Here is a 26,033-nt window from a genome sequence, read left to right on the forward strand (position 1 = left end):
GACCAAAGAGCTGTCAAAGGACACCAGAAACAAAATTGTAGACCTGCACCAGGCTGGGAGACTGAATCTGCAATAGGTAAGCAGCTTGGTTTGAAGAAATCAACTGTGGGAGCAAATTATTAGGAAATGGAAGACATACAAGACCACTGATAATCTCCCTCGATCTGGGGCTCCACGCAAGATCTCACCCCGTGGGGTCAAAATGATCACAAGAACGGAGAGCAAAAATCCCAGAAACCACACGGGTGGACCTAGTGAATGACCTGCAGAAGCTGGGACAAAGTAACAAAGCCTACCATCAGTAACACACTACGCCGCCAGGGACTCAAATCCTGCAGTGCCAGACGTCTGAAGTTTGCTAGAGAGCATTTGGATGATCCAGAAGAAGATTGGGAGAATTCATATGGTCAGATGAAACCAAAATAGAACTTTTTGGTAAAAACTCAACTCGTCGTGTTTGGAGGACAAAGAATGCTTTGAACTTGTTATCAGTATAAAAGACACCTGTCCACAACCTCAAACAGGTTTGAAGACATGGGGGTGGAAAAGCATGGAAACATCATGCTTTGTGGCTGTTTTTCTGCAAAGGGACCAGGACGACTGATCCGTGTAAAGGAAAGAATGAATGGGGTATTGAAGCTGGCTGTGTCCGAGTTGAGGGTGAAGACCGCAGCAGTGGCTAACTGACTACTAGCTAGTAGCTAGTTATCTGGCTAGCTTCTGATTGGGGTTACGGTTCTAAAGTATAAAAAATAGCAGGTCCGTACCACATTGGGTGAGGCGGAATGTAGGAATGTATATTCAGTTCCTAGATGGAAAGTGAAATTAAAATATATACGAAATGTATACGAAAAATACGAAGACTATTTACACGGGACAGGACAAGACAAAGAGACACGTCCGACTGCTACGCCATCTTGGATTGGAATCCAAGAATATCCCCCACCTGCAACGTACAGATGAGCAGCAGCTTTTAGGTGAAGGTTTTATCATGCAGGAGGAATTACTTTATGCCATTGAGTCATTCAAAATGGCAGAGTCCCCATGTTTTAGATGGAATTCCAATTGCGGTATGTAAAACGTTTTCACAGAAATTAAGAAACCCTTACTATTCTTTCTGTGCTGTAAACCAATCCAGGACCCAACAGGAGGGAGTAATTTCCTTATTATTAAAGCAAGATGCAAACGGTCAATAGAAAGACCCAATTAAACTTAAATTGGAGACTCCTCACGTTACTTGGTTGTGATGCCCGTATACTGTCAATGTATTTCCTTGAGAGTTAGAGAAGTCATACAAGATATCCACCATGATCAAGCAGGTTTCTTGGCAGGGAGATTCATAGAAGATAGTTTCAGAAGGCTTCTTGAAATTATTGATTATTATATTTTTGTAGGCTACACTGTGGCATTGCTGATAACTCTCTTGTCCAAATGTGTTGTATCGTGTGTGTGTGTGTTTATTTGTCTGAGTTTTGTTATGTACATTGTTCTTATGATTGTCTTATCCTGTCATAAATTATTTTTTTAATCTGTTAATTAATTTATTAATTAGTCATTTACCTTAATCATTCTTGGAGTGGAAACGTTGTTTGCAGAGTTCACAACCTGCTATACACTTGTGAGAAACAAGTTTTGGATTATTTCATAACCATAATTTACGAGATTTGTCCATCTCTTTCATTGTCTTTTGTTTGGTGTGCTCCATATGAGCGTTGAGCATGTGTCTGGTTTGTCTTTTCTGATAATGTTGAGGTAGTGTGCGCACACCTGAGCACGCATAGAAGTACCTGGCCTGCTGCACAGGAAATGTAGGAAAGTGTTTATTTAAAAAATATATATATGTATATCCATTGCAAGTTATAATATTAAAACTATAGTTCCTCACAGTAAGCTATTTGAAAAAGGTTTCAAACAATTAAGTATGTTTTCAAAATGCATTCTGCCTTCAGCTCCTATTGCAGTGGTGGGTGACGCACTAATAGGCTGTTGCCTGCTTTTGAATGTTGAATAGGAGTCGTGCTTCAATTACCAGTTTAGAATTGTTGTTTTTTTTTAGCTCTTTTTAAGTGTGCAATAAAACTGTTTTAAACATGCGATTTGGATTTGTGGCGCAATGAATGGGCTTAAAAAAGTACATGTTTTACTCTAGCAGCAACCAGCTGAGGAGCTGCAGAAGAAATCCCACTCAAAATAGGCTCTGTATGCGTGCGCGTATGATAGTTGTGTTGGATAAATAAGATGCATGATGACTAACGAATACACAGGCCAATTTAATTACACTAACCTATAGACCGATAAGCATGACGGTGAAATGTATCTTCATCGACTGGTATTTACACCAATGAATTAAAAAGCATTATTTATCCGGCCATTTTTATCGGCTTTTCATGTATTTATTTTTGCCGGCTAACAGAAATGCTGTCAGTTAATGTACTCTGTTCTCCCCTCATCTTAGTCCACTAGCAGGGTGGAGGGTGCGGAGACTGCGGACTCACTGGCTTTAAACAGTGGAAGTGCATTTAGGCAAGAGGACGGAAATATGGGATGCAGAGAGCTTGGGAGATGGGTGTGTGAAAATACCGACCATGCAAAAGGTGTGGGTTCAAGCTAGATTATGCTGATACATGACAGCTGTCCAAGCCAAAGATCTTGTCTACTGTATGTACTGTAATCAGGAACTTCACTTCCACAGACCACATTGAGTGGAGTCCTTACTTCTGCCTTTTGGGCAGAGGATAAAAACACATTCGCATTGCTCGTAGTGACCGAAGAACAGTGAATTTCAAAGGTCCATTTGCACTAGCTTACTGTTGAACAGTGCTCTAAACAGGTGGAGAGAAGAAGTAAAGTTTTTCAGAGGAGAGGAGCATTTTGGGCTCCTTGGGAAAGTGGGCCATTAGTCCCTGCGGTGAGTGGTGCTATTCTGGGGTAGGTGCGGTGATGACGTGTAGCTGGCCCGGATTGAGAACAGACTCTATCTTCTGTCCGTATCCGAGAGGGGGGCTGGGGAGCGGTGCTGATCGGAGAGATTCGCACGAGAGGGACCAGAGAGGCTGTATGTCTGCCACTGCGCACCCAGCTCCAAGACACCTTTGGCAGGGGAGAGATCTGTCAAAGGCCCTTCCAGAGCAGTGAGTATGGCACTGGGTCCACCTGCTTTAGGCTCTGGTTCTGGACAACTGCGGTGCTTGGCAATGCATATCTACTTCTAGATGTGTAGCGCTAGATGCATGTCATAGGCTGAGCTCAGTGTTGGCTTTGTGAAGCGGAGATAACTGGGAATAACATTTTTTTTTCCTCTGCTTTATTGGCGGCTATTTGTTCCCAAAACCCAAGCAACCCTGCAGTGAGAGGTGGGCTGGTCTGCTATTTAAAGATCACATAACCAAGCCAGCTGCTCCCGTTTCCGCTCGCGTTGTAATAGAATCATCGCTAGTGCAGTGCCAGCCAGTGAAAGTGGTGCACTCTACAAATGATTATATAGTAGTGACTCAAGCAACAACTAGTTTGTGATTCCTCCTGACCTGTGCTTTCTGACCTGTGATGCCTGGTACTTGTTGACTGTGGAGGTGGAAATGGGTGTGTGGGGAGGGGTGCAGGCAATAGCAGGACTTAAAAGTACCCTCCGAGTTGTTGTGGGTTTAGTCTGTGCGGGTCGCCTCAGGTTGTTTGCTACGGCAAGAGAATCTTTCATATCAATCGGAACGAGTTATAAGACAACCACTGACCCAGAGTTCATCAGGATCAATTCAATCGGCTACTCACCACGGTGGAAATCCTTACGGTCTCTAATTAGTCAGGACTATCACTGACCAATGCGTGTGCCAGGTCTCGCACCCTCCTGCTTGACAGTCAGTGTGAGGTCAGGTGTGGTCGGACTGGAGACTGACGTGTTATGTGTCAAAGACAAGTGGTGTATATCTGGCATCGCTGTGGTGGAAGAGTGAGTGATTGAAGTCTCTGGACTGTTTGACTTTGACACAGTGAGACTGTGGCGGTGCTGAAAAGCATTGATTGAGTGCAGCGGTATCGCCCAGCAGTGAGCATGAGAAGAAGAAGAGTGAGCGAGAGAGCACATTTCTCTGTTTCAAATCACATGCAGTGAGATGTATAAGATCACTCACACTTTTCTAAGATCTGGAAATGCTCGCCACTCTGCTCCAGATTCTGCTGTGACTCACCAAGCAGTGGTACTGGGCGAGTCAGGAGTGTGAGAAACGTCATCTTTAACCACCCTGACGTCTGCTGCCTCTGTGGTGTGTGCGCTCGCACCTTGTCCAATAATTCAGTGACTACCTGTCTTTCAATGCTAAAAGTCCAATACATTTAGCCCAGGCTCTGAACTCAAGGAAAGGATGGGGCTTATCTGGTGTCACTGCCACTTGTTCAGTTCAGTTTCATTCCTTTACCCTTTTAGCTTCCTTTTGTGGTTGAAAAGCGAAGCTTTGTTCCTACACTCATACAGCAAGAGAAACTCATAAGGGGTAATGATGCTTCTGAAAGAGAGCAATCAGTCATATTAAATGGTAGCCTGATGATGGGAAGTGTGTGTGTGAGCAGTAGAACCCTCTGCATAGCTGAGTCCTAGACAGACTATTAGTCTAGGTAATGGCTGTGTGTGAGTGTAATAGAGCAGTAGAACCCTGTCCTTGGCTGTGTCCTGGACAGAATTATTACCTCACGGCAGGGCATTGATTGGACGGTGTGTATTTATAGCTCTGGTCAATGGGGCCTCTCAGGATGACAGCCGTCACATTGTCTAAACAGGCTTTTGCCCATGTAGTCATGGGTTACTAACACACTATTCATTAAAGAAAGACAATGTATAGTGATAGTCATTTGTAGGGTTGGGAATTGCCAGGGATCTCACGGTATGATATTATTACCATACTTAGGTGCCAATACAATATGTATTGCGATTCACACAATTGTATATGTTTTGCAATTCAGTACTGTGATTTTATTGCAATTCGATGTTACAAACATATTGCTCTCCATGTCTGCTGCAGAGACGAGAACCATGAGAAGTTTTGATCAGTTATGGAAATAAAAGTGCTGAAAACTAATTGGCTCCCTATAAAAAGAAGATTGAGAACAAGTTATGACATTTTGGTGCAGGTAAAGCAAACTAGCACAAAAATGATATCGCCAAAATGATACAAGATATCATATAATAATATCCCAATATATAACTATCCACTACCCCCCCCCCCTCCCCCGCTGCTATCACTAGTACCCCCGCTATCACTCATGCAAGAAATTTAATTTGGTAGGCTTGGCCGATATACCGTTTATGGGTCTTTCTATAAACTAAGGTACCAGTGAGGATTTCTCACAATAACTTGTTACAAAGCTGTTGATAAGTCATTGATAATAATCTGCCAAGAGTTTTCATGTCATTACATTAACATATAAGGGGGATCATTGTTATATTCAATAAAATGTATGAGTTGATTTAAAACTGTTTTGGTGTCTTGATGGATTTGTCCAAAATTGTGTAACTTTTCTGTCCTTGCATTTATGGCAGTGTAAGTTGTCGTTATATTATATATTAAGCATGAATCAGTTAAATTAGACATTGAGCCCTGTAAGAACATTGTAAGAATCCTTGAACCCTGTAAGAATCCTGGATCTAGCTGTTGGACAGTTTCTTTTTTTGTATAGAGATCTCAAAAATGCAGTCTAAGTAACATTTTTTGTCTCCTTATGTTACAGGGTTAAAACAGTTTTCATGATAACACAAATCCAAAATGATGTATGCGATTGCAAAATCAAATGCTTCTAACCGTAAGAGTCACCTTACCTTGTATTTCTTTCATTTCACCTTACCTTGTATCCCCATTAGCTGCTGCTAAGGCAGTGTTACTTTACAGCCCCCGCTGTTCCATAAGGTGTATTTTTACTTGCTTCTTTAAATCTGATTCTACTGCTTGCGTCAGTTACCTGCTTGCGTTAGTCACCTCAACTTGCTCTATTTCAATATTATGCATTACGGGATGTAGTTGAGGTTTAGGGTTTATTGAATGAGTTGTCCCAAATACAATGCTTTTAGTTTTGGAAATATTTAGTACTAACTTATTCCTTGCTATTCCGAAACTAACTGCATCTCTTTAAGTGTTGTCGTAAGTAAACATTGGGAAAAAAGCACGGGCCTAAACAGCTACCCTAGGGAATTCCTGCTTCTACCTGGATTGTTTGATGGGCTTCCATTAAAGAACACCCTCTGTGTTCTGTTAGACAAGGAACTCTAATGTCAAAAGCTGCACTGAATTCTAACAAGTCAGCCCCCACAATCATTTAATCATCAATTTCTCTCAGCCAATCATCAGTCATTTGTGTAAGTGCCGTGGTTGTTCAGTGTCCTTCACTATTATATGTGTGCTGAAAGTCTGTCAATTTGTTTACTGTAAAATAGCATTTTATCTGGTCAAACACAATTTTTTCCAGAAGTTTACTAAGGGTTGGTAACAGGCTGATTGATCGGCTATTTGAGCCAGTAAGGGGGGCTTGACTACTCTTGGGAAGCGGAATGACTTTAGCTTCCCTCCCCATCCTGAGGGCACACACTTCCTAGTAGGATTACATTTCAAATGTGGCAATATTGTCAGACCGTCATTGTTGATAGACAACAATATTTTTTTTCACCTCTTCCACACTGACTTTATGGGAATTCAATAGTACAGTTCTTCTCTTTTCATAATTTGGTCAGATATGCTTGGATGTGTAGTGTCAACATTTTGATTCTGGCATGTCATCCCTAAGTTGGCTTATCTTGCAAATGAAAAAGTCATTAAAGTAGTTAGCAATATCAGTGGGTTTTGTGATATATGAGGCATCCGATTCAATGAATGAAGGAGCCAAGTTGGCTTTTCTCCCCCAAAATTAAGGTGCTGCAAAACGTTTTACTATCATTCTTTATATTATTTATCTTATTCATAGTATAGTTTATTTTTATTTAGCTTAGTCACATGATTTCTTAATTTGCAGTATGTTTGCCAGTCAGTTGGGCTGCCAGACTTATTTGCCATACCTTTTGCCTCATCCCTCTCAACCATACAATTTTTAAATTCCTTATCAATCCAAGGGGATTTTTACAGTTTTTACAGTAATTTTCATAATGGGTGTGTGCTTATTAGTAACTTCATAAATGTGTCAAGTGCAGCGTCTGGTTGCTCCTCATTACACACCACAGACCAGCAAATATTCTTTACATCAACATATGAATCCCTACAAAACTTATTGTATGACCTCTTATATACTATATTAAGCCCAGTCTTTGGAACCTTGATACTTAAAACCTAAACCAATACTGTCATTTACGCGGTTCTTCAATAATTTTGCATATTACTTGTTGGATGTGCATTTGGTATCAAGCTGATTTAGTTACGCCGTGATATTTTCACACCATCTGACCCAGGAAGGAATTTTCAGAATGACAGTCAAGTGACTAATATCTGTTGTGATAGTGCATGCGATGCAACAAACGTGCTGGAAAAAAGGTGTTCGCAAGGAATATCCAGAATATTTTGGTGTCTCATTCATTAAGTCTGTGAAAACCGTTGTGCCTGGATCCACTTTGGATCTAATATCCCTAGCAAATTGATGTTTATCATCTGTTGTCTGCTTGATTAACTGAGAATTTCATGTTTTCATATGTTATTGTGCCTCGGATTGGACACCAAGTCTATCGTGCTCAATTGTATAGTATAGACTATTGCGCAACCCCCAACGCTAGTCCTATTCATTATTCTAGATATAGTGACAACAAATGACATAGCCTAGTGGGCTTATTCACAATATGATCTGGTAATGAAATAACATACATTTTGCTTTCCATGTTACACCTGCAATTTTAAACAATACAACGGGCCAGAAGTAGCCTACTTGAATTTGGAGCTCAAAAATTTTATTACATGAATAGTCGGCCTACCTTCAAATTTGGTGCTTGAAAAGTCCTTGTAATTATTGTAGCCAATTTATGTACCCCTGCTCTCTTAATTGTCCGTGATTTCATTTTTGAGTGGTTTTGGTGATAAATGTGGCCACTTTCGTTTGTTTCCAGTCACTTCAATTGAAGGGTGTTGCGAAACTCTGGCTTCAACTTGGCTTTCCATACAAATCCTTCCATTAAAAAAGGAACGTGTTTTTTGGTCACTTTCTCATTATAAAAACAGCGATGGTGAGATTAATGCTACCGCTATTCATGGTTTTATTATGCGCCTCCCTCGGCCACATAGGTTACAGAAAAATCACCATGCATCCAATCTGTCAGGCAAGGTCCACATTATTGTCACAGATTTTAAAATATAATTAAAATATCAATGCATTGGCAAGGCCAAAAAATTCATTTTTCTTAGTGGTAATGGCATACTTTTTTATGACATTTTTTTATGTATACATTCTTTTTGGGGATGGTCAATTAGGCCTTATGTGTACAATTTATATAAAATATACAATTATACAACATTGACGTCCTTTACAATTAAGTGCATGAAAAATTCCCTGAAAGTCCTTGAATTTGGCTAGCCAATTGAGAACAAGTTCTCATTTACAACTGCGACCTGGCCAAGATAAAGCAAAGCAGTGCGACACAAACAACACAGAGTTACACATGGGATAAACAAACGTACAGTCAATAACGCAATAGAAAAATATATGTACAGTGTTTGCAAATGTAGTAAGATTAGCGAGGTAAGGCAATAAATAGGCCGTAGTGGCAAAATAATTACAATTTAGCAATTAAACACTGGAGTGATAGATGTGCAGAAGATGAATGTGCAAGTAGAGATACTGGGGTGCAAATAACAATATGGGGATGAGTTAGTTGGGTGGGCTATTTACAGATGGGCTGTGTACAGGTGCAATGATCGGTAAGCTGCTCTGACAGCTGATGCTTAAAGTTAGTGAGGGAGATATAAGACTCCAGCTTTGGTGATTTTTGCAGCCAAATGAGGAGTTGGCTTTGGGGATGACCAGTGAAATATACCTGCTGGAGCGCGTCTGTATGAACCCCGCTTAAAAGATCTATAGTCCTAGGCCTATGTTGTTGTATAGGTGGAGTTATGGACCAATTTTGTATATTCACTTTTATTCCACTAAGTACATGTGGAACTGCATGAAATCTTTTTCATTTCTTTTTTAACCATTTAGAAATGTTTATCCCAATGTCACACATTGTCCCCATTTTATTAATAGAAAGACCCTTACCCCGGGAATACGGTATATTTCTTCTGTTTATACAGAAACGGTAGGACGGTATGAAAATCTGGATACTGCTGTCGTGTCTATACTATGGTTAAATGAGATGACATGCTATTTTCAAATTGATTACCTAACATTTAATTGATTACGTAATTTAATTAAACCATGCAACAATTAAACCATTAATAACATGGGGCACCACGGAAGCATTCGTTTATGTAGAGCGGCGATCTCCTGAATCCGCTCTTAAAGATCTGAAGATCTTTTATATCAATAGCAGTCAATCTGTCATGAATTATTCTTTACTTAATATCAGTCTCATCTGAACGTCGTAAAATTCTTGGTTATCTACACGAACCCAGCCTTTACTTATAAATCAATAATACACATATTAGCTCCATTTTTTATTTACTAATGAATTAAACAATTACAGAATATACAATACATTATACATGAAATACCGTCCCTAGTGGACTAAACAGAAACAGTTTGGTTATAACACGATAGGAGAGAAGAGAAGGGGGTTTTGGAAGGAAGACTAAGGAACATGGGTCTTTATCGGACCTGGCAAACTATTCTCACATAAATACATATGCCACTATCGATCGCTCTTTCGGAAAAGCAATGCATTGTCGTGGAGGACAAGTACTCCCGTTATTTGGAACTTAGTTGACTTTTCGTCACTGAGGCTTTTATCCAAGAGTGGAAAAGGGGTTGTTTCCTAATTTCCAACCAATGTCTATTCACTTGGGTGTGGCTACTGACTAAGTTAAACTTTAAAACGAAGGCCAATTCTCTCATTTTAAAGGTTAACATCACATTACATTTTTGCAAATAGTTTCATCTTTACTCATTCATTTTATACAAGAATTAGATGCAAGCCTCATAACTGAGGAACCTGTATAAACAGAGTTAGGGTAATGTGGCTGTATTGTCTTTCATGAGGTCACAAACATGAAACAAAACGGACCGGTCGTAGCTGGCTTCTCCACTGACCATTTACACATTCAAAATAGGAATATTGTTCAATTCTCAAATTTGGGATGTAGTAGAATTTGTCAGGAGAGCGTTACTTTTGTTCTACTGTGACCTCTCTCTCTCCATACGGCATGGTCAGGGAGACAAGAGTCTTTGCAAGGAATTTACAACGTGTTTGCCACCCCCCCCCCCCCACCAATTCACTGATCGGGCTAGTGAATGAACCGCCCAACCCTAAATTCACTTGTGATGCAGAAAAAAGAGTGCACAGCTATTGAGCGCTGGCCTTGCAATGTCTTTTTTTTTTTTTTTTTACAGATTTACAAAATGACACTTAGATCAATGTCTTCATGGTTAAGTACCTGTAGAATACACCTGTTTTAAACCATGAAGAACTGCATGAAGACCTGTTTCGAGGACATTGGCAGGTTGTTTTCTTGGTAGTACACAGCTTGTTGGGCTCTGTCGAAGCAGCGCTGGCTCCCTCCTTGTAGATTTTTTTTTATAGAAGACTTCAACAGAGCAGACTGAGTCAGGGTCAAGCCTTTACATTGTTACATACCAAGCACCAACACGCATTACTGGGATGGAGCATCATTCTTATGTGTCTCTGCCATGAGGTTAACTTCTTATGGCTGCAGGGGCAGTATTGAGTAGGAAGTTCCACTTCCTGTTTAGATTTTTTCTGAGGGTGCAGATTTTTCAAACCAAGCTCTCATTGAAATTACAGCGAGATATTGATGAGTTTTCACTTCCTACGGCTTCCACTAGATGTCAACAGTCAATAGAACTTTGAAGGAAACAGGAATCAGTCACCACTGCCACGAGCTGACCATGCTTTGACCACGCGCGTTCACATGATAGGCAGCTCCGTTCCATCGCTCAACTGAAGTCAATCTAATTCTCTGGTTGGAACGTTATTCAAGATGTATGTTAACAACATTCTAAAGATTGATTCAGTACATCGTTTGACATGTTTCTACTGACTGTTATGGAACTTTTGGACATTTCATCACGTTATAGTGGACGCGCTTTGTGACTTTGGAATTGTTTACCAAACGCGCTAACCAAAGTAGCTAATTGGACATAAGTAACGGACATTATCGAACAAATCAAGCATTTATTGTGGACCTGGGATTCCTAGGACTGCATTCTGATGAAGTTCATCAAAGGTAAGGAAACATTTATCATGTATTTTCTGGTTTCTGTTGACTCCAACATGGCGGCTAATTTGGCTATTGTTCTGAGCGCCGTCTCAGATTATTGCATGGTCTGCTTTTTCCGTAAAGCTTTTTTGAAATCTGACACAGCGGTTGCATTAAGGAGAGGTATAACTTGTATTATCATCTACATTTATGATGAGTATTTCTGTTGATACGATGTGGCTATGCAAAATCACTTGATGTTTTTGGAACTAGTGAATGTAACGCGCAAATGTAAACTCTTAAAAACTTTTTTGATATAAATATGAACTTTATCAAACAAAACATGCATGTATTGTGTAACATGACGTCCTATGAGTGTCATCTGATGAAGATCATCAAAGGTTAGTGATTAATTTTATCTCTATTTCTGCTTTTTGTGGCTGCTATATTTCGCTGGAAAAATGGCTGTGCTTATTGTGGTTTGGTGGTGACCTAACATAATCGTTTGTAGTGCTTTCGCTGAAAAGCATATTTGAAATCGGACACTTTGGTGGGATTAACAACAAGATTACCTTTAAAATGGTATAAGACACATGTATGTTTGAGAAATTTTAATTATGAGATTTCTGTTTGAATATGGCGCCCTGCACTTTCACTGGCTGTTGTCATATCGATCCCGTTAGCGGGATTGCAGCCATAAGAAGTTAACCTTTGTTAACCACTGTACCTGTAACTTTGTGCCTTAGCATAAGTAAGACTTTAGCCCAAACATTCTCAACTATAAGCAAGTCATAACCATTTCATGGTGGGAGGTTGCAGGAAATGATCTGATGGTAGTAATATAAGGCCTCTGAATGGGCAGCAAGTTAGAACGGTTGTAGCTTTTACTGTTCCTCCAGCCTTTTCATTACTTTCTCCGTTTACCTCTGACTCACTCACTTACTCATTCACTCACTCACCACACACAAAGACATTACACCTAACGTGGTCCCTGCAAATTAATTTTTAATACCCTTTCCCAGATTTGTGCCTCAACACAATCCTCTGTCTGAGCTCTACAATTCCTTCGACCCCATTGGCTTGGTTTTTGCTCTGACATGCACTGTCAACTGTGGGACCTTATAAAGACATGTGTGTGCCTTTCCCAATCATGTCCAATCAATTTAATTTACGACAGGTGGACTCCAATCAAGTTGTAGAAACATCTCAAGGATGAATGGAAATGCACCTGAGCTCAATTTTGAGTCTCATAGCAAAGTGTCTCAATACTTATGTAAATTTCATTTATTTTTATTTTTAATACATTTGCAAACATTTCTAAAAACCTGTTTTATTTTGTCTGTTATGAGGTGTTGTGTATAGATTTTAAGGGGGGGAAACTTTAACCAATTTTGGAATGAGGCTGTAAACTAAATGTGGGAAAAGTCAAGGGGTCTGAATACTTTCTGAAGGCACTGTACCTTTTATTAATATTTCCCCTGATGTTACTAGCCTACCCCTTTCTCTTACCTCCTGTTGCTTCATTCCTTCCTCACTTTCAACAGTTAAGCTAAATGTCACGATTCCTACATTAGGTGGCTCCCCCTTCCTGTTCGGATGGTGCTCGGTGGTCGTCGTCACCGGCCTACTAGCTGCCACTGATCCTTTTTCCCCCTTTTCTGTTTATTGGTTTCACCTGTTTTGTGTTTGGTTGATTAGTCGGGCTATATTAACCAGTAGGCCCGCCTGCTATTTGTGCGGGATTGTTTGTGTGACTAGGGTGCACGTTTTGGGGTTTACGTGTTTCTCATTTCGTGGGTTTTGCTGGACTGTTTCAGTCCCCGGTTTTGGGGCATTTGTTTTGTGTGCGCCCTGTGTTTTGTGGGTTGGATTATGTTTGCCGTTTTGTGCATTAAATTAGCACTACCACTGAACTCTCTGCTTCCTGCGCCTGACTTCGCACCCACTACACCCAGATCGTTACACTAAATTAAATGATTTTCGTGGTCTTTACGTTTATCATTCTAATGACATGCTTGAATAATATAGGACTAGAATTAGATGCAGATGGCTTTCACTTCCCTTCATGAAGATTTGAATGGTTATGGGTCTGACTAAATAACTGCATACAGCCTACTGCCATCGTGCGTTCGTTCTTCTTTCAAACTAAACATCAGTTCTGTTGACTGTTGTATTTAACATTCAGCAAACGAACTTGCGTCCCTCTTCAAATAGTCTATTCGTATATAAAAATTTTCTTAAATATAAAATGTCCAGCAAGCTATTCTAGCTTTTCCTGACAGGGTTTTTTAACTAGAGGCCAGCGGAGCACAGGCACATGCGTATTGCAAAAGACACAGAGTCTATAAGTTAGAAGCTTATTATGCATAACCCATCATTCATAGCTATATGTAAAGCTAATACTGCATTGAATGTATTACCTGAAAGAGGTAGGCTAGAATGTCTTGAACAGGATTATCTATTTTCATGCAATTTGAAGGGAATTGATGGAGAGTCTGCTAGCGCATGCTCTGATTTTAAAGCAACGATATTCGAGTGATAGGCTGTTTTAAAACTGCAGCTGCAATAAAAAATATCTTTACAATTCAAAAATCCACTGATCCCCGAAAGCCAGATGGAGATGTGTAAATTAGACGTGCATTCGGTCCTTATATTACTGTAGCAGTATGCTATGCTGCAGCAAATGTAAGCATACCTGTCGCAAGTATTTTTTTTTAAAGTTACCATGATGGGTCTACATGCGGTGTGAACTGCATTCCATACCGAGATGGTCTGTCCACACCATGAGCATTTATGATTGATCATGCAGAGAGAAGGCCGTAGAGAAGCCAGGTTTAGACATTGCATATTAACAGTTTAACGTCATGCTGTTAATATAAATAATTTATTGGTTTCTCACAGTTATTTAACCCGGGAAAAGGGAGTGGTTTTGGGTGTTTAATCTTGGTAACCGGGTTCCAGCCATTCAACCCAAGCCTGCACCCACACTTTTTCACCTCTCCCTTGACACTCCACCATCTCTCCCTTGACACGCACGCACCCACACCATTCCTGTGCTTGTCCTTCATTCTCCCTGAAAAAGGTCCCTGTTACAGCAGATCTGCTCGAGTTGGCGACACTAAAAATAAGTTGCAAACGTGCTCCCGCTCTGTTCCCAAGGTTTAATATTGTCCCCCTGGCTATGACACTGTCACACCGAGCTGCAGCTAGAGTCGTGTGTGTGTGTGTGTGTGTGTGTGTGTGTTTTAGTCTAGATGGACTGTAAATGAGCATGTCTTTTAACTCTCTTTTCCCAAGTTAATATTTAGTTACCACACACCACAATGTGTTCATTGCTAATTGTTTTTATTAAATAGCTTAGAATTCAGATTTGGGTGTAAATCTGAAGAGAGAAAAATGCAGTTTTCAAACAATCGTCAAGACAATGTGTGTTTGCGTGTCATAGTGATGCCATTACCCTTCTCCTCACTCCAAATCCTCTAAATATGTAAGTGTTGTTTTATGTGGAATGTCACTTGAGTTTATCAATCCCCATTTATAGCTGGTAAAATGCTCTCCCCTCCCATTTGTGTGTGACTGACTGTGTGTTGTGCTCTCTCTGGACAGAGGGACTGAGCCGAGAGGGCATCTCCAGGGAGGCCTGAAACCTCTCCCCACAGACCTACCTACTGCTGCTGAAGACCACCACCTCCCAACACCAATGACCTTCTACAGTGTACATCTTTTCAGTTTTTACATAAATGCTACTCATTAAAGTTGACCTTTTGCCATTTACCTCTGCAGGCTAATAAATAATGTTGCCATTTCTTTTTCAGGAACCGTTGACTGTTGCGCCTCAGACCTTGTAATGGAAAATCGTGGTAAGTTTGGCTTCTTGTTCATTGTGGTTTGTGTAGTAGTGCAATATAGACCTGGGTGTGTTTATGGGGCAGTTTGTTTTTGCTGCTTCTCGGCGCACAGCAGACAGCTCAGTTCTCTATGGCGCCCTCTGTAGGCAAGGGAGATGGGCTCCCTCCCTTTCTTGTTAGCACCAGTCTGTGTGTTGAGCTTCCGTGCCGTCTGCCTGCTGAAGAGGCCTGGCCCAGTCTGTTTTCCAGGTCGACAGGTTCCGGGCTCATGCGGATTGGCCCAGCTCTGTCTCCCGCTCTCTGGAAGCCAGCCCAGTTTGGCTTTATGTGGGGCAGTGAGAAAGGGCCGTACAACTACAGACTCCATCTTCAGAATCAGAGAAGGGGAAGGGGAAAAGGGTCATACCTAGTCAGTTGTAAAACTGAAATGTGTCTTTTGCATTTAACCCAAACCCTCTGAATCAGAGAGGTGCGGAGGGCTGCCTTAATAAATATCCACTTCATCAGTGCCTGGGGAACAGTGGGGTTAACTGCCTTGTTCAGGTGCAGAACGACACTTTTTTTACCTTGTCGGCTCTGGGATTTGATCCAGCAACCTTTCGGTTACTGGCCAAACGCTCCTACCCGAGAGAGACAGCCCAAGAAGGTCAGAGACCTCATCTGTTCAAATCAGCAAATACTTTAGCTGTGCTTGATTGAGCTTGCCTAGCACAATGGAACCAATATAATAGTCCCCAAAGTGAAAACCTCGCCCACCTGGCACTCCAGACAGGCTCAATCAAACGCTCAAAGGATTTGAAGGAAAACAAATATTTAAACCCAGGAGCCTGTTCATGATAGAACTTTCAGATAGGAATGTATCGTGTAGAACAGATATGATTGTCTGTCAGATCATGCCAGCTCTGTTCACTCTATTCCTATCTGTGACTTCCAGAACGTTTCACATCACTGAATACACCCCACGTCGGTTCAGTGCCCTGTGTTGTCATGTTGCATGTGACCCCAGGTAGTGGGTTTAAACATGCTCTTCGTTCTAACCAAAACAGCCTGGCTGGATCTGCCGATATCTCGCTCTCTCTCTCTCGCTCTCTCTCGCTCTCCATTGGGAAGGAGTCGTTTGTGTGTCCCTTCACGCTCCCTTCTTTCTGTCTCTGTATTTTGCCCAAACAGTTTGTTGTTCCACCTCAAAAAGCACAAGACAGAGGATTTTGACACCCGCCATTTCAAATTGTTTTGAAATCGTTTCTGATAAGGTTAACATTCCTGCAACATTATTTTGTCGAAATATAGTTGGATCTCTGAGACATTAAGCTGATTGATTGCACCCAATTTGGCCATTTTAAATTAGAGGATTCATATAATATTCAATAAATATAGTAAATAACATCCAATTTGGACCCTAACAAAAATCTTAGTGAGTAACATTCCAACGGACCGACCCCCCACGCCAATCCATAACAAAATCCTATGTTTGACAAGTATACTGAACAAAAATATAAATGCAACAATTTCAATTATTTTGAGTAAAATCATTGAAATTGTTGTGTTTATGGAAATCGGTCAATTTTAAATGAATTCATAAGGCCCTAATCTATGGATTTCACATGACTGGGTAGAGGTGCAGTCATGGGTGGGCCTGGGAGGGCATAGGCCCACCCACTGGGGAGCCACGCCCAGCCAATCAGAATGAGTTTTTTCTCACAAAAGGGCTTTATTACAGACAGAAATACGCCTCAGTTTCATCAGCTGTCCGGTTGGCTGGTCTCAGACGATCCCACAGGTAAAGAAGCAGGGTGTGGAGGACCTGGCCTGGCGTGGATAGACATGGTTTGCGGTTTTGAGGCCGGTTGGACGTACTGCCAAAAAAAAAAATGACCTTGGAGGCGGCTTATTGTAGAGAAATTAACATTAAATTCTCTGGCAATGTTACCGGCCTCAGTCTGTAGCTGAGGTGGCCTGTAATAGTAAAAATAACGGACACAAGTTTACGTCTGCAAAGTTCTGGTGTTTTCTTTATTCTGAAGAATGTTTTTTTTCTCTTGTTCAATTGTCTATTTTCTTCTTCGTACTTTTAAAACATTACCATCAAACAAGTGCACACTTTAAAATACACTGCATAAATGCACTTTACCTAAAGCAGAATTCAAAAATGTTCCACAAATAACCCTGTCTACTGTATGATTTCACATGAAAACCACAATGTATTTCATGTTCATACAATAAAAACACTTATATATGAAGACAAAAATAACTGAATGTTTTTCTACAAACTGCTACCAATAAAGAAAACTGACAACAATACATTCAGCTTTAAGATAGTGGCACCAACGTAAAATCGTCTTTCTCTCATGCACCCGCACTGTCTGCACTAAACGTCCACACTCCAGATAACGTGATAATACTTTGACAAAGTTGTTAAATTGCATGTTATTACATATTTTTTTGATATTAGAACGTTTGGAAGTTCTGTTAAAAAGAACGGACAAGTTTACATCTGCAAAGTTTTGATGCTTTCTTTATTCTGAAGAATGGTGCGTGCACTTGGCCAGAACTTGCTGTTTTTCCTGACTACCACAGTGCAACATCGCCATCTATTGGCCTGATGGACTACTAATGCTAAAGCATGTAGAATATAATATTTTAGATTAATTCAGACATACGTAAACAAATTGGTTTAAAAAAATAATAATAAAGGGGTGTCTGTTTTTAGTGACTTTGTTTTCAATACATTACAGCAACAGTTGTGGTGGACATTCCTACAGTCAGCATACCAATTGCACGCTCCCTCAATCTGTGGCATTGTGTTGTGTGACAACTGCACTTTTTAGTGTGGCCTTTTATTGTCCCCAGCACAAGGTGCACCTGTGTAATGATCATGCTTTTTAATCAGCTTCTTGATAATCCATCCACCTGACAGGTGTGGCATATCTTGGCAAAGGAGAAATTCTCACTAACAAGGATGTACACAAATTTGAGAGAAACAAGCTTTGTGCATATGGAACATTTCTGGAATATTTTCTTTCAGCTCATGAAACATGGGACCAATGCTTTACATGTTGCGTTTATATTTTTGTTCAGTATAGTATGAAGCTGCAGCTAAGAGTATTGTTTCTTCATATCCTATGTAATGCATTCTCATGCTTAAAAGTTTGCATTTGAAACAGTGGCCAGGTCAACATGGTTGTCATGGCTTGCTGAAATGACATGGAACGATCCAGTATCATCTCAATATTGCTCTTGTCATGAGTGCTGACTGGAAGTGAATGTGAAGAAGGCTTTTGTGAAGCATACGCGGCCATTTTGAATGGCTCGCCATTGTGCATTCATTTTTCACATTTACATTTTAGTCATTTAGCAGACGCTCTTATCCAGTGCGACTTACAGGAGCAATTAGGGTTGTGCCTAGCTCGAGGGCACGTCAACAGATTTTTTACCTAGTCAGCTCGGGGATTCAGACCAGCAACCTTTCTGCTCTTAACCGCTAGGCTACCTGCCAGCCCATGACCTCCTCAGCAGTACTAGCGACATTTCTGCTGATGGAATGCTGTGTGGTCTCAGAGAGAGAAGGAAGTTTCTGCTCTAGCTGAACTACATCTCCATTGATAGAGGGCACAGATAGAAATAGATATCTCTCCCAAAGGACAAGCTAGTAGCTTTGTACCTGCTCTGGTTTTTCAGCTTTAAACAATTTCATTTCTATGTCGGAAGTGAGAGAGAGAGAAGGTACTACTGTCTATATTTTTTCCCGATTTTTCTCTCTTGGACAGTGGCCCATCCTTGCAGTTCTCTGTGACTACTCACACCTCTCAGCCCTACTGGCAGAGTTGCTGTTAGGAGCCTCCTGCTCATGCTGTACATCCATATGGTGGCTCCATAGAGACAGAATATGAATACCTCAGTGGGTGTCATTATTTAACCTTTGACCTGGATCTTGCCACTGTCAGGTCACATGAGCAGTCAGAGCACACCGCTGAAACTACTTTCATTACTACTGGTTTTGGTCTATTAAGCTGCTGAGTGCCCCATTCAAAGTGGAAAGAGATCCTGTGAAGAAAGGATCCCACTGTGGTGGGCATATATGAAGGGCTAAAGCCTGAGAGGTTAGCCAGAGAATGTTGGTAAATTATGTCACTCTCTCACACACACAAACACACTAAAATACAAACGCATATTTATACACCACCAGTGCAGCTCAAAGGAATGATAGGCATCCGTCTGTGAATGCTGACCGGCCCAGAGAACCAAGGAGGGAGGGTCAGTGGGAGAGGGTGGGGAGCACTTCAAGGGAGCAGGGAGGGTAGGTCTTACAGAGACCGAAAGAGGGAGGGAGAGTGGGAGGAGTATACCAAAAGAGGTAGAGGGTAAAGAAAGTCGCACAGAGTTGCTGGCAAAGTAGACAGAGGTGTCCGGGAAAGAGGAGACCAGGGAACTTGGTTGAACAAGCTGTGGACCAGGTGTGCTCCTCCTCTGCCCAGCACGGAGTGCCTATTCCTGGGTAGAAAGAGCAAAAGAGGCCCCTCTGGGGCTGGATCATGGGACAGAGCCTTCCTCTGGAGACCCCAGCTCAGGACCAACACATCCACCGAAGCGGTGAGTTTCTAGCTTACTCACTCACATACACATGCTCTATAATCAGTCTCACAAGTACACACAAGCACCTTTTATAAATACACTCAAGCACTTTCACTCAATTATAATACAATCCTTAGTGTTCAGTTTTTCTAGTTTTTTTTTCAACATCTTAGCTGCGAAGGAGAGAGGGCAGAGGAGAGGCGGAGCAGGAGATTGTGTAATCAACAATGTTGCACTCTTTATTTCTCTCTTTACCACAGGAAATGCTAAAAATCACTGGGATCATGTGGATGAATATCAGTTGTGTGTGTGCTTGCACCCACATTACTGAGTGCAGGATACCCTTCTGAAGTGCTGTGTGCAAAACAAAAAGATTAGCCGCACAAACACATGCCTCACTGTTTGCGGCAGTAAACTGTGAGATATTGAAAAAAAGTTCTGAGGGATTACTGGAAATAGGATTGTCTGTCAATGTGTAGGGCGTTATTATGTGCTTTTTTGGAGCCATTGCATCCCCCTTCCCTCAGTATTGTTGTGGTCTGTTATCCCACGGAGGTTAAGCCTATGAGGTTGGGTAGTATTATTATTTTATAGAGATGAAGTATGGCAACCCGCGAATAATCAGCCTAGTGTGCCAATAACAAGTTACAGAAAAAAATCAACCAGCCCATCTGGCATTTGAAATGCCACATGGCCAGTCAGACCCGGTGTGTAGGCACAAGTACACAAAACCAGGTTTTGAAATGGCTATCTTTTCAACCAATAACTGTAGGTATTGGAATTACCTCTCTGGTACCACCCACTAGTGACTAGTCAAAGCTTATCTAGGCTCCATTTCAAAACATGGAAGGTGACTAGTTTAGGGATGGAGAGGGTGGGCTTTCCTTGCGGAAGCAGACTCTTGTGTAAGTGATCAGGCTGCTCGAGGCAGCGGGCCTGCTGCTGAGGCCCTTAAAACAACACGATCTGCTCTCCACCACGTGCTCACCTGACTGCTCCTGCAAGTCAAGGGGCTGAGGCTAAACCTGGATCATAATTAACTACCGTTTTTTTACGCAAGATATGTTACATAACGATGTTTCCATACTCAACGTTACAGCTTAGCTTATACAAAATGACACCATGGATTTTTCAACTAACCTGCTCTTGGCAATACTTTTCTCGTTTCGGGTAAAAGGTTATCTTATAAATGTTTGTCCAGTTGCTGAGCACGCCCCCATTTTCATTGACAGGGCTGTAGTGGAGCAGGTTGAGAGCTTCAAGTTCCTTGGCATCCACCTCACCAACAAACTAACATGGTCCAAGCACACCAAGACAGTCGTGAAGAGGGCATGACAACCTTATCACCCCCAGGAGACTGAAAAGATTTGGCATGCCGTCCTCAGATCCTCAAAAGGTTTTACAGCTACTCCATCGAGAGCATCCTGACGGGTTGCATCACTGCCTGGTATGGCAACTGCTCGGCCTCCGACCGCAAGGCACTACAGAGGGTAGTGCCAGTACATCACCGGGGCCAGGCTTCGTGCCATCCTCTATACCAGGCGGTGTCAGAGGAAGGCTGTAAAAATTGTCCGATTTCAGCCACCCTAGTCATAGACTGTTCTCTCTGCTACCGCACGGCAAGCGGTACCGGAGTGCCAAGTCTAGGTCCAAGGGGCTTCTAAACAGCTTCTACCCCCAAGCTCTAAGACTCCTGAACATGTAATCAAATAGCTACCCAGACTATTTGCATTGCCCCCCCACCCCTCTTCTACGCTGCTGCTATTCTCTGTTATTATCTATGCTTAGTCACTTTAATAACTACCTACATGTACATATTACTTCGACAACGGTGTCCCCTGCACATTGACTCCGTACCAGTACCCCCTGTATATAGTCCTGCTATTGTTATACTGCTGCTCTTTAATTATTTGTTATTCTTATCTCTTACTTTATAAAAATATATTTTCTTAAAACTGCATTGTTGGTTAAGTGCTTGTAAGAAAGCATTTCACTGTAAGGTCTACACCGGTTGTATTCGGCGCATGTGACAAATAACATTTGGTTTGATTCTACAAAAAAAAATATTGAAACCATGTTTTGTATCGAGCGAGAGATGACTTGCATGTGTGTAGATCTTTGTTTTGGTCGCACTGTGTAACTTGCTGTCGTCTACTACTAGAAACGACTAGTTCCTGCAATGACGCTGGGAAATGCTAGATGTGTGTCGGTGAAGAACCTCCCAGCGCGGTACAAAACATGGATTTAATAGCTTTCTGATTTTTTGTTTTGTAGAACCACCTGCAACTGGACATTCACATTTATAAGAATTTCCCCTAATGACCACCACTTAGGCCTATTTATTTTTAGTTTAACTCTAGTTATTTTTATTTATTTTAATCATTCTTTTGAACTGAACAAAATTAGTCAAGATTTGTTCTTTTGACTAAATGAGTAGAAACGTCCACAACTCCGACTAGTAAACTTCCCATCACTAGTCTGAGGTGTGGCTATTAGCATTGCTTTGAGATCATCCCAGTCTGGCGGTTTACACTAGATAGTAAAGCCACAAAGTTGAAATTGGCTATATCGTAAAAATTTATGAAAAATATTCTTAATTTAAGATTAGGCATAAGGTTAGGTTTAAAATTGTATTTTAAGAAAAATTGTAGAAATAGGTGGAACTTAATGTAACGGGTTTCGTCCTCTTCGTCTGACGAGGAGTAGCAAGGATCGGACCAATACGCAGCGTGGTAAGTGTCCATAATGATAATTTAATCAATCAAACAGAACAAAATAACAAAAATACAAAACAAACAACCCGAAACAGTCCCGTATGGTGAAAACACTAACACAGGATACAACCACCCACAAAACACAAAGGAATGAATATGGCTCCCAATCAGAGACAACGACTGACACCTGCCTCTGATTGAGAACCATACTAGGCCACACACATAGAAAAAGACAACCTAGACATACAACATAGAATGCCCACCCACATCACACCCTGACCAAACAAAACATAGAAACATACAAAACAATCTATGGTCAGGGCGTGACACTTATGACTTTGTGGCTGTGGTAACTGTTACAGGCTTTGGTTTTTGTTTTCGAGGTTGGTCCTATTTAGTTGTGGATGCGACAAATCTAGTGGGCGTCCATGGTGTAACAGTATTGCTTCCGTCCCTCTCCTCGCCCCTACCTGGGCTCGAACCAGGGACCCTCTGCACACATCAACAACAGTCACCCACGAAGCATCGTTACCCATCACTCCACAAAAGCCGCGGCCCTTGCAGAGCAATGGGAACAACTACTTCAAGGTCTCAGAGCAAGTTACGTCACCGATTGAAACCCTATTAGCGCGCACCACCGCTAACTAGCTGCCATTTCACATCGGTTACACATGGTGGGTGTTTAAGACCCTACTCGAGTTTGTTTGGCCAGCACCCAGTCAGTAGGCACCCCCATGGATGCCTTTCAGAACCCATTTTAAAACCCCACCTGTTTRGTTCTGGTTGTCAGAGGCTCATTTTGTTGGTTCCCTATTTCTGTTGAGGAGCGATTTATTTTTTTATTATTTGTGAATGTAACATAACTAGTGACGACCAAGTCTGACCCTGTTTCCTTATTGGSAAGCTCTAGATGCGCTGGCTTCCTGATTGGACAGAACTGTCTAGACTGGTATCCTGGCTGTRACTGCATCATTCACTTTGAACTTGTCATCCAGACCTCTCTGAGTCCTTTGTTTTTACATAAAAATCTGACAGCGCAATCCACTGTCTCATCAGCCCAGCCAGGCAATTTATAAACTTGATCTCGACTATTAAAAGCATCTAGACATTATTTCACATTTCTTTTAGACTAACATTTAGTTTTSAACCTCTGAGATTTGTATTAACCTTGCTCTCTGTCTCTACGACGTTTGCAACATTGTTTCAATATTCAAATGTGATTTTCAGCTGTCCCATAGTAATGAATGTGTCGGGAATCGGAATGAGACAGCCAGGCAGGCAGGCAGCGTTTCTCAGCCAGTCMAAATCATGAATCAGCTTGAATCATTTTTATGGATATATACAAAGAAATGTCATTTGAATTTTTTTTTTACGAAATGAAGTGCAGCTAGTTTGCAGTCTTTCCAGCTTCAGTTTGAAGTGATTGTGTTAGCTGTGTTATAGGCTAGCTCTTCTGAACAACAGTGTCCTGACAAGTGAGCACATTTTCTATGCCAGGCGAAATCGTGCCTCATTAGCTCATTTTTACGGATGCATACAAATAAATGTCCCTAGAAAACAGCTTAAACAAATTCAAGTGCAGCTATTTTGCTGTTCTTCTGGCTGCACTGTAGTTGCCGTAGTTGCCTAGCTAGTAAGCAAGGGATAAGAACGTTGCCAGCCAGTATGGCAATGGAACATTTAGACTGAACGACTGGGTCACGTCTCCAGCAACCGAACCGATAGAATGAACGACCAGCCAGCTTGGGTAGCAACCCTAGATTTGTGTCGGGACTATATCTTGTGGAAGGATGAAATAGTATGAATAAATTCACAGGTCCCGTGTGGCTCAGTTGGTAGAGCATGGCGCTTGCAACGCCAGGGTTGTGGGTTCATTCCCCACGGGGGGACCAGGATGAATATGTATGAACTTTCCAATTTGTAAGTCGCTCTGGATAAGAGCGTCTGCTAAATGACTTAAAATGTAAAAATAAATTCATCAAATAAAGTTAATGAAAATATGTCAATCATTATTTGAATATTGTTGGTAACCCATTGTATAAAGTGATAATGCCCTCGAAGCCGGTGTTTGAAGGATATATTGGCACAATTATCTAACCCCGTGCCAATATATCCTCCAACACCGCCTTCTCGGGTTATCACTTAATATTATGTCCTTACAAGACCATGGTGCTTGCCTACGGAGCTGTGAGGGGAACGGCACCTCCGTACCTTCAGGCTCTGATCAGGCCCTACACCCAAACAAGGGCACTGCGTTCATCCACCTCTGGCCTGCTCGCCCTCCTACCTCTGAGGAAGTACAGTTCCCGCTCAGCCCATCAAAACTGTTCGCTGCTCTGGCACCCCAGGGTGGAACAAACTCCCTCACGACGCCAGGTCAGCGGAGTCAATCACCACCTTCCGGAGACACCTGAAACCCCACCTCTTTAAGGAATACCTAGGATAGGATAAAGTAATCCTTCTAACCCCCCCCTTAAAAGAGTTAGATGCACTATTGTAAAGTGGGTTGTCCACTGGATATCATAAGGTGAATGCACCAATTTGTAAGTCGCTCTGGATAAGAGCGTCTGCTAAATGACTTAAATGTAAATGTAAATGTCTGTGTGCTTTATAGCCTACAATGCAGGCTATCAGTTGAAACAGGCTCTCTGTTTCCATGTCCAGTACAGTAAGATGTGTGAGGGGTGGAGGTTGTCTTTGTTCTGTCACAGTTAGGATCAGGGTGGAGTGCCGTTTCCTCCCTGTGTTTCCCAGACCTCACCCTCCCCTTCCTCTGTCCGAGTCAACAGCTGCAGACAGTCTACACACACCGGACCTCCACTCACTCTTCAGGCACCCTTTTGGGTATGGAAGGATCCATTTGGTCACCTTTCCAATCTCTGTGATAAGAATCAACTGTGTTTCTTGCTACCAGCTGAATGGAGTGAATGTTCTGCTGCTGTGTGTTTCTGGTAGTATCAGTCAGTCAACCCACTGTGGATCTGGAGTGTGTCGGCCCGCACTTATCCTGCTTGAGTGGATTTTAGCTGACCTGCCTGCCGTGCTCTCCTTGTCAGCGGCAAACCGCTCTGCCAGAGCCTGCTGTGCCTGAGTGTATGAGAACCAGGGGAGTGTGTGTTAGACAACTGCATTTAGCAACTCGTTCTTTGCACATCATAACCTGAATCCACTGGTTTTTGTAACTTCCTGAGGAGCTGGATGTACAGTGGGGAGAACAAGTATTTGATACACTGCCGATTTTGCAGGTTTTCCTACTTACAAAGCATGTAGAGGTCTGTAATTTTTATCATAGGTACACATCAACTGTGAGAGACGGAATCTAAAAAAAAATCCAGAAAATCACATTGTATGATTTTTAAGTAATTAATTTGCATTTTATTGCATGACATAAGTATTTGATCACCTACCAACCAGTAAGAATTCCGGCTCTCACAGACCTGTAAGTTTTTCTTTAAGAAGCCCTCCTGTTCTCCACTCATTACCTGTATTAACTGCACCTGTTTGAAACTTGTTACCTGTATAAAAGACACCTGTCCACACACTCAATCAAACAGACTCCAAACTCTCCACAATGG

General features: G+C 41.7%; 1 protein-coding gene across 6 annotated transcripts in view; it reads left to right on the plus strand.

Annotated features, from left to right (window-relative positions):
* Positions 1-26,033, plus strand: part of phactr4b (phosphatase and actin regulator 4b) — an 82,532-nt gene that overhangs the window by 34,179 nt on the left and 22,320 nt on the right. For 2 of the 6 annotated variants that reach the window (XM_023980242.2, XM_023980244.2), the window contains exons 1-3: positions 3,002-3,131; positions 14,931-15,037; positions 15,140-15,184. In XM_023980242.2, the coding sequence (XP_023836010.1) occupies positions 3,058-3,131; positions 14,931-15,037; positions 15,140-15,184 (226 nt within the window). In that variant the 5' untranslated portion in view covers positions 3,002-3,057. Of the gene's footprint in view, positions 1-3,001; positions 3,132-14,930; positions 15,038-15,139; positions 15,185-19,526; positions 19,763-26,033 lie in introns of those variants that run through there. The other 4 variants (XM_023980246.2, XM_023980243.2, XM_023980245.2 and 1 more) reach the window with 3 other exon arrangements.

The sequence above is a fragment of the Salvelinus sp. IW2-2015 genome, linkage group LG35 (genome assembly GCF_002910315.2).
Source record: "Salvelinus sp. IW2-2015 linkage group LG35, ASM291031v2, whole genome shotgun sequence".
NCBI classification, from domain to species: domain Eukaryota; kingdom Metazoa; phylum Chordata; class Actinopteri; order Salmoniformes; family Salmonidae; genus Salvelinus; species Salvelinus sp. IW2-2015.